This window comes from Carettochelys insculpta, chromosome 22 (assembly GCF_033958435.1).
Source record: "Carettochelys insculpta isolate YL-2023 chromosome 22, ASM3395843v1, whole genome shotgun sequence".
Lineage (NCBI taxonomy): Eukaryota > Metazoa > Chordata > Testudines > Carettochelyidae > Carettochelys > Carettochelys insculpta.
Genome location: NC_134158.1, coordinates 21,542,139 through 21,550,870, shown reverse-complemented (window position 1 = coordinate 21,550,870; position 8,732 = coordinate 21,542,139). Strand labels below are relative to the sequence as shown.

The 8,732-nt window shown below is 58.7% G+C and overlaps 1 protein-coding gene across 1 annotated transcript; it reads left to right on the top strand.

The window, feature by feature from the left end:
• The first annotated feature begins 3,575 nt into the window (after positions 1-3,575).
• Positions 3,576-8,502, top strand: FAM98C (family with sequence similarity 98 member C). The gene is made up of 8 exons (XM_075016526.1): positions 3,576-3,651; positions 4,347-4,492; positions 5,192-5,326; positions 5,806-5,990; positions 6,307-6,390; positions 6,669-6,785; positions 7,149-7,316; positions 7,537-8,502. Exons 1-8 carry the CDS (start codon positions 3,632-3,634, stop codon positions 7,669-7,671), a joined length of 990 nt encoding a protein of 329 aa, XP_074872627.1. The 5' UTR covers positions 3,576-3,631; the 3' UTR covers positions 7,672-8,502.
• The last annotated feature ends 230 nt before the right edge of the window (positions 8,503-8,732 follow it).

Below are 8,732 nucleotides of genomic sequence, written 5' to 3'. Positions count from 1 at the left end.
GGCAGGGCTGTAAACCCTCATGAGACAGGGCCACAGTCAGAGGCAAACTGACTTCTAGGCGGCTATGCTGGAATTACCCACGAAGGGGCACCTCTTTCTCAGCCCTTTCCTGGCCTCTTTTGGAGAGGAGGATGAAAGAAACTGGTTTTGATCTGACAGTCCACGAGACCCCATAGAGTGACCTCAGTTTTACCCCCATGTAAAGGAGATTAGAGCCCGACCCGGCGGATTTGAGAGTGTTCAGTAGCACAGTGGGTCCTATTCCCATTTCTGCACCCTGGTTCTCTTTTCAAAATCTTCCCAAAAACCAAACCAAGACAAATCATCACTGTATAAACCAGGCAAGGCTGTGTGTGTGCTAATGTCCCACCCCTGAGAACCACGAGGCTGAGACAGGAGTGAGTCTTACCAAAACACAGGAAGTGGGAGAGACCAGGTCTTGTATATTACTGCTGGAATGAGATTCCATTAGTGCTATTTTATATTAAAAAAAAACCATGGAGAGGAGCGGAGAGAAAAAAAAACCAAACAAAGATAAAAAGTTAATATAAAATAAGAATAATAATTTTTTGTGGTTGCCAATCTAACTTTTTTCCTTGTTTAAGTATTTTATCAGATTTGTATATTCAATATTGTAATTTCTGTGTATTTAAAAAAATTAAAAAGGGGGCACCTGGAGTCAAAGGAGAATGTTCTATTTAAAAGTGTATGTTGTATATTAAATCTTAGCAAAAGTGATTCTTTAATTTCCATCTGTGGTGGGGTTCGGAGGCACTAGTTTGAGCTTTCTAGGTGGATGGGGTGGGAAAGCAATCATTATGATCAAGTAACACCAGATGGATTGGCACAGATATTTAGGCATTTAGAGGTGCAAATAGCTGCCTAGTTCAAAACTTGAAATATGCCTGGTCCCAGGGAGCCCAAAATGTCTGGTTGTTTTATTGCAATCCCAACAAGAGAGAGTTTGCTTTACAAGAGGAGAAATGATGTTTCAAGCAAGGCTAAATTCCAGCTGCTGTTAATACTGTTTAAAGTAAAGTAAAATCCAAATAATAGAATATTTTAGCTGTTGTCATAGATGATGATCAGAAAATTATTAGGACCTGGCAGAAGGAGATTGCATATTATGATGAATCCCCTTTGTTTTCGGTTTGTAATTTTGTTTAAAATTTTCTCAGATTTTGTAGGTGTTCATTTCAGAAGTTAAACAGGGTAAATCTCAGAGTGAATATGGGAGATAGAGGACGAGGAAAAAGCAACAGAGGGGAGTCTTGAAAGTCAAAGCAGTTTAATACTGTGATTTATTTCATGAACTGTACGTGACCGGTAAATACACACGCCCATGCAGCGGGGGCATAACTTCCACTACGCTACACCACCTTACTTTGCCAGACTGCCTTGCACGTATGCTTCAGCTGGTTGGCTTTTAACGTCAGTACGTCGGCTGAATGTCATGGGTTGGATTACTTAGCATCCACATTTTCATGTACTTGAATGGTCCAAACTTTGGGTGAAAATCAGTACAAATAGATTTTGTGAAATCTGGTGATTTGTTGGTTAAAAAACTGAAAACAAAGGGCCTTCATTGTGACATAATATTAGCAGGGCCTGTCCCTTTGTGGAGGTTACCAAGCTGGGAGCTCACTGGCAGTTCCAGATCCATGGGGCCCCACCAGCAGCTCCAGCACTGGGGACCCGGTCAGGACTCGGGGAAACGCTGGCAACTTCAGGGATAGGAGCCAGATAGGGTGCAGTGCTCTGCCAGCAGCTTCAGCCCAGGGGACCTGGCTAGAACTGGGGGAACGCCAGCAGCCCCAGAGGCAGGAGCCAGCAGGAGTGCAGACCTCCATTGGCAGCTCTGGGGCCAGGAGCCAGCCAGGGCGTGGACATCAACCCACCGGTAGCTCCAGCTCCAGGGATCCAGCTAGTGCCACTGGAACCCTGGCAGCAGGAGTTGGCTGGGGCACGGAGCTCTGCTAGCAGGTGCAGCCCCAGGGACCCGGCCGGGTGGAATGGAGGTCTCTCCTTTTTTATTATCTTAAAAAAAAATCTTGAAATGAAAAAATTGCCATTTCAAAAGGAAATTAAAAAGGGCCAAAGGAAAATCACCATTTTTTCCCTCAGAGCTTTGTGGAAAAGTTCATTTTTGTAACATGGGAAAAGTTAATCTCAAAAAGAAAAAAAGAAAATCTCAAAATTTCCCACCACGTGGAAATACTGAGTTCCACACATCTCTGCGTGGGAGAATGTCCTGCTAATTTTTGCCTGTAGCCAATTCCTCTCTTCTTAGCAGGTAGAGCAACAGACATCAAGAATCCTAGGCTCTGTTCCCAGTTCTGCAGCTGGCCTGCTGCATAAGCTTGGGAAAGCCTTGCTGTGCCTCAGATTGTCCCTCTATAAAATGGGGATAAAACCACCCTCTTCGTAAAGTGCTCTCCAGCTGACAGTAGTAGAGAGGTGGCTGTGTTAGTGTGTATCCTAAGAACACAGAGCAGCAGTCGTGTAGCTTGTTTAAAGACTAACAGAATAATTTATTAGGTGATGAGCTTTGGTGGGGCAGACCCACTTCTGCAGATCTGGAGACAGTACTGTACAGTACTGGAAACATACCCCAGCTGACAGGCACTAGAGAGGAGCAGGGAGAAGGAATTCAAAGAGCTGGGGCATTGAGGGCTGTGCTTTGCCAACACTGCTGCTACCTGGTGGTGTTCCTCTAGTCCTCTTCCGACAGTCACAACGCTCTCCTGAAACGCCAGCTGCCGTGCGCACAGGAAGGCCCCTGGTGGTGGGAAGAAGCTGCTGTACCCTGCCCAAAGGCCACCTGGCTGGCTTGGGAGCCAGGCAACAATCCCAAACCTAGCGTGCCTGTTGGGAGAAGGTGGTGGTGGTGGTGGGGTGTTAAATCATGCCCGTTAGCTTGGGAAAACACCCACCCTCCTGCCCACCAGGGCTGCGGACATGGTGCTGGCGCTGGCGCTGGCGTGGCAGGTAGGTCAGCGCCGGGCAGACATGCGGCTGTCCCTGGAGTGGGGCCCAATGTGGGGAGTAGATTGTGGTGCCAAGGGGGTAGGAGCTGGGGGGCTGGCACAAAACCAGCAGCATCTGCTCCCCGTGGAGGAGGACGAGGCTTTGGCTTGTCCAGGGTGCTGGTGGTAGGGGAAGGGAAGACTGGTTGAAAGAGGCTCTGATTGGCTGGGAGGTGGGTTATATGGGAGGAAGAGGCTCTGATTAGTTGGGGGGTTATATGGGGGTGGAAGGGATCTGATTGGGTGGGAGGCGAGTTATATGGGATGAGGTGTCTCTGATTGGCTGGGAACTGGGTGATATTGAAAGGGAGGCTCTGATTGGCTGTCAAGCGGGTTATGTGGGTAGAGGAGATTCTAATTGGCTGGGCCCTGGGTGATATTGAAAGGGAAGTTCTGATTGGACGAGGGAGTGACTGGCGGGCGGAGCATAGGGAAGAGCAAGGCTCCGATCGGCCGGGAGGGGGGTGTTCTACCTTCAGCCAATCAGCGTTTAGCCCGCGGGTCCCGCCCACGACGACACAAGCCAATCGGGAGGCAGAGGGGGCGGGGCTTATCTGTGCAGGCCGGAAGCTGAGATCTCGCTCGGGTCTGAGCCGACGCGGGCCATGGAGCGCAGCTGGGCGGGGTAGGGGTAGGGGTGGGGTTGGGGTTGGGGTTGGGGTAGGGGTAGGGGTAGGGCTGCAGGGTTGTGGGGGAGGGGGCAGGGTTGTGGGTGGAGGGAGGGAGAGAGAGAGAGGGGGGGGAAGGGGGAGGGCTAGGGCTATGCGGGCGGGGGCAGGGCAAGGCTGCAGGGTTGTGGGGGAGGGTTAGGGCTACGGGGGCGGGGCTGCAGGGTTGTGAGAGAGGGTTAGGGTTTGGGGGAGGGGCAGGGCGAGGGCTGTGGGGGCGGAGCAGCGCTGCAGGGTTGTGGGGGGGGGAGGGTTAGGGCTACGGGGGCGGGGCAGGGCTGCAGGGTTGTGGGGGAGGGGAGGGGAGGGCTGTGGGGATGGGGGAGGGGGCAGGGGGCAGGGTTGTGGGTGGAGAGAAAGAAAGAGAGAGAGGGGGGGAGGGCTAGGGCTATGCGGGCGGGGGCAGGGCAAGGCTGCAGGGTTGTGGCAGTGGGAGTCTGGGAAGCACTGGAGCAGCCCAGAGGGAGGGTGGGGGGAGCAGGGTGCTGGGGTCTGAGGTGGGGCAGGACGGAGCGGAGAGGCAGGTGCAGTGGGGGGGATAGGTGACGTGCTGAGGCCGAGGCACGCGGGGGCCGTGGGGGCACTAGGGCTGGATCTGGGCTCAGCTGCCGTGTCTGCGGGGGAGGCTCTGATCTGGGCTCCGTGCGCCCAGGTGCCTGGGACCGCTTTCCAAGGAGACCTTTCTCCAGCTGGCCGAGGCTGGGGTGCAGAGCCCCGAGTTCACCGCACTCTGCGTCTGGCTGGTGGCAGAGCTCCATGCCCTCTGCCCCCTGGAGGAGAACATCAGCCCCACCAGTGGTGAGTGGCCTGCAGGGTGGGGAGTAGGACACGGGGCCTTTCCCCTGAGCCCTAGGTACCCTCTGCAACACCACCCCCAAGTGATGGGGGAGCTCCGCAGCCAGCAGAGTCCCCCAGCTTCATTATAACTCAGTGATCAATCATACCGGCGGCAGCCCTGCACCTGGAGAGGAAGCGTATCCCTGTGGTCGGAGGCCTGGAACCAGTTCCTGGCTCTGCCAGACTCCCTGTGACCTGGGCCAAGTCACAGTTGCTTGGTGCCTCAGTTTCCCTGGTGGTGCAAGAGGGATAATTGCCCTGCCACTCCTCCCAAGCCGGGCTGTGAGAGTAGATACAGGGTGGGGCGCCCAGTGGCTGCGGTCGAGGGGAGCAGATGCGCTCCAGAGCGAGTCCTTAGCCTGTGGAACTGGCTGTGGCCGGATGTCACGGAGGAAGAGACGCCTTAATTAGTGAGCCAAAGGTTTAGTACCAGTATAATCCCATTCCCCACCCTCCTGAGCCAGGCAGTGCCCTGCCCGGGGGCTACCAGGAGCCAGTGCCCCAGGGGATAGGCCCTATTTCCCCTCCCCAGCCGCAGGGGGTTTGCCTCCCCAGCAGGTGAGCTCCTGCAATAGCAAGTTGTTGGCTGTGGAGACGTCCCGCTCAGGGGGCCGCGTGCCGGGGGCTGAGGGTTCATCGCTCTCTCCTGTTCCGGGACAGGCCCCGAAGACGCCGAGACCTTCCAGATCGAGCTGAGTGGGCTGCTGCAGGAGCTGCACTGCCCCTACCCTGCGCTCACCACTGGGGCTGTGACCGCCCGGTTGGGGAGCACCAACAACTGCCTCCAGCTGCTGTGTAGGTCATGGGGGGAAGGGCCCCAGCAGATCGGCCTCTTGTCCTCTGAACAGCAGGGCTGGGAGCCAGGACTCCTGGGTTGCCCCGGCTCTGGGAAGGGAGGCGGGGGTCAGTAGTTAGAATGGGGGGGGCTGGCAGTCAGGATTCCTGGGTTTTCTCCCAGCTCTGGGAGGGGGTGAGGCCCAGTGGCGGGGAGGGGGGATGACGACACAGTGGCAGCTGTGAGCTTGGATTCCTGGGTTCCCCCGGCTCTGGGAGGGGAGCGGGGTCTAGTGGTTAGAGCAGGGGTCTGGGCGCCGAGACTCATGGGTTTTCTCCCAGTTGTTGGAGGGAAAGCAGGGCGAAGCAGATGGTCTGGAGGTGGAAAATTGGACTGCTGGACCAGATGGTGACCCCCTCTTCTCCGGAGGGCGCGTCCCCTCTGCTCTGCCAGGCGCTGCCGGAGGTGCCCCGTCTCTCACCCCCTGTTCTCTCCCAAGACTTTCTGAGCTCGGAGCTGCAGGCCGCCCGGCTCCTGAGCCGCAAACATCCCCTCTTGCCGCAGCCAGGAGAGGCGGCTGCCGCGGCCCGCCAGGAGCTGCAGCTCATCTGCCAGGCGCTGGGGGGTCCAGAGCTGGCCCTGTCCTGCCCTGGCCCCCAGCTCCTGGGGGACATAAAATCCAAGGTGAGGAGCCAGACACGCTGATTGCTGGGGAGCTTCAGGGACCCTGGGACCTTTCTCCCTTCAGGGGCAGCAGCTCCAGTCTGGTATTCTGGCAGACACTGGCTGGAGCAGGGAGTGGGGCACGGGCCTGTCTCCTCTGGGGGCGCTGGCTCCAATCCAGCCTCAGTGGGGGCGGGGGCGGCTGGCTGCAGCCCCAAGGCCATACCGTGCCGGCTCTCAAGCTGCCGGGTCCCCACTGCAGGGCAGGCCATGGGGGGAACCGCCCGTGGGCTGCCGCCTTTGCCTAGCCAGCTGAGCTCGCGCTCTTCCCTCCTAGGTGGCGGAGGCCCTGTCGGCGTTGCCCAACGGCCACCAGGAGATGGCGCCGCTGCTGAGGGTGCCGCTGACGGCTCAGCAATGGGTACGGGGCAGCTCCCAGCAGGGTTCAAAAGCAGCCAAAGGGAGTCCCAGTCCCTAATTCCCCATTGCCGGACCTGCAGAGCCCTGCCCCTCTGCACTGCATAGAGCTTGGAGAGGCCTTTATTAGCGGGTCAGGACTCCTGGCCTTCGGGGCGGGGGGCCGGTCTCAGGACTCCTGAGGTCTCTCCCCAGTCGGGGCGGTGGGGGCAGCACCGCGGGGCTCGGGGGAGCTTTCTGGCGGCCTGAGGCTGAGCTGGGGTCTCGGTGCCTCCCGCCTAGGAGGTGCTGGAGGGGATCCAGCAGGCCCTGCGTGCCGAGTACGAGTGCCGCAAACGCATGATGATCTCCCGCTTCTGCGTCACCCTGCAGTCCTTCCACTGGTCCGAGCGGGCGCAGGTGAGGGGGAGGCCTGGCTGGCGGCGGGGGGCTTTCCCCTCGGAAGGGCTCTGGCTCCCAGAGCAGGGGCTGGCTGGCTGGGGAGTGGAGCAGGGCCAGTCCCCTCTGGAGGCGCTGCCTCCCACCTGGCCCCAGGGTGGACACTGGCTGGGGGGGGCGGGTCTGGCTCCCAGCTGGCCCCCGGGTGGGACTGCCTGACTTGTGGAGGTGCAGGGGGCATCAGTTCCCACCTGGTCCCAGGGCGGTGACTGGTGGGCTGGGAGGACGGGCCCTGGGGCCTTTCCCCTCTAGGGGGGCGCTGGCTCCTGCCTGGAGTTGGTGGGTGTGGGGGACCCCAGGAGTGAATTTCTCCCTCTCCCCCAGGCCCACAGCGCCGCCCTGCTGGCTGCCATCTCCTCGCTGCAGCAGGCTGAGTTGGCCGTCTCCGGCGTCACCCTGGCCCGGCTGCTGGCTGCCCGCGAGGACACCTCGCGCATCGTCAGTACCAGCAGCGGCCACTGCCGCCACCGGACCAGCTGCGCCATCAACAAGGTAGCTGGGCACCTGCCTCGGGGGAGACGTGCTGCTGGGCAGCCACGCGGGGGGGGTCACTCTGCCCCTCCCCCCCCCCCCCCCCCCCCCCGCATCTCACCAGAGCCAGAGAGCCGGCTGGGCTGGGCCCTTCCCACCCCCCTTAGTCCTCATCAGGGGCTCCACGGCCAGCTGGTGTCACTCGTGCCTTTTAACTCAGCCTTGTCTTTCCTCCTGGCAGGTGCTGATGGGCGGCGTCCCAGACCGGGGCGGGCGCCCCAATGAGATCGAGCCCCCCATGCCCACCTGGGAGAAGAGGCGTGAGGGGGGAGGTGGCCAGCAGCGCTGGGGCCGGCGGGGCAAAAAGAAGAAATGAAGCTTGCTCCCTCTCGGCTGGGAGCATCCCCCCCCCACAGGAGGCAGGGGGTCGGGCAGCGCATCTGGGGGACAAATACTGCAGGACTCCAGAGCCCCCTGTGCAGAATGTTGGGGCACAGGGGGGCTGCTGCTCCCAACTGCCACTGAGCAGAGGTGCAGATCCCTGGGCGCCTGGTCCCATCCAGCTCAGGGAGGGTAGTGGGGTCTGGTGGGTTAGAGCAGAGGGGGCTGGGAGCCAAGACTCCTGGGTTGTATCCCCAGCTCTGGGAGGAGAGTTGACTAGTGGTTAGAGCAGGGTGGTGGGGTTGGGAGCCAGGACTCCCATGTTCTGTTCCCGGCTCTACAAGGGGAGTGGTGTCTAGTGGATAGAGGGGGGGGGAGGGGCTTGCTCTTGTGTTCTGGGAAGGAACGTGCTTCGTTATAAATAAGGTGGTTCTTGGGGACTGGGACTGTCCCATGGTGCACTTAACACATCCCGCAGCAGGGTGTGCTGCAAGTTTTTGCCATGGCACTTATGGGATCCTTGTTTTTGAAGAAACTGGTGGAAGGACCTAAACCTCCGTGGCTGGGCATGGCTTGTTGAGTGTCCTTTGTAAACTGAGGCAGCAGGCGAGTGCTTTACAGGTTTGGCTGGGGTGGGGCCTGCCCCAGGAGCCCTGGTGCCTTTCAGTCGTGTGCTTGTGTTTGTAGAGCTGGCGTATTAACCTGTGTTGTGAATTTCAGTTGGCTTGAAAATCCTGCAGGATGCTGGGGGGTGTTGCTTAGCAGAGGCCAAAGGGTATAAAGCAAGCGGCTGGGTGATGTTGGCTTGTCTGCCTCCACAGAGGGGTCAGTTTGTACCGCCCTTGTCTCTCCCCTTCCCTCCTTCCCTAAACAGGTCCGATGGTCCCTCCCAAGGGCATAAAAGCATCCAAGCAAAGGCTGCTCCAGCCAGCGTGCCAGTGGACAGCAGGGGGTGGGGGTCAGTTGCAGCTGGAGAACATAAGGGGGGAGTGAGCCAAGCGGACAAGGACCGTGTGGTATTCACGTGGGCCCTGATCCTGCAGTGCTTTGCCGCCT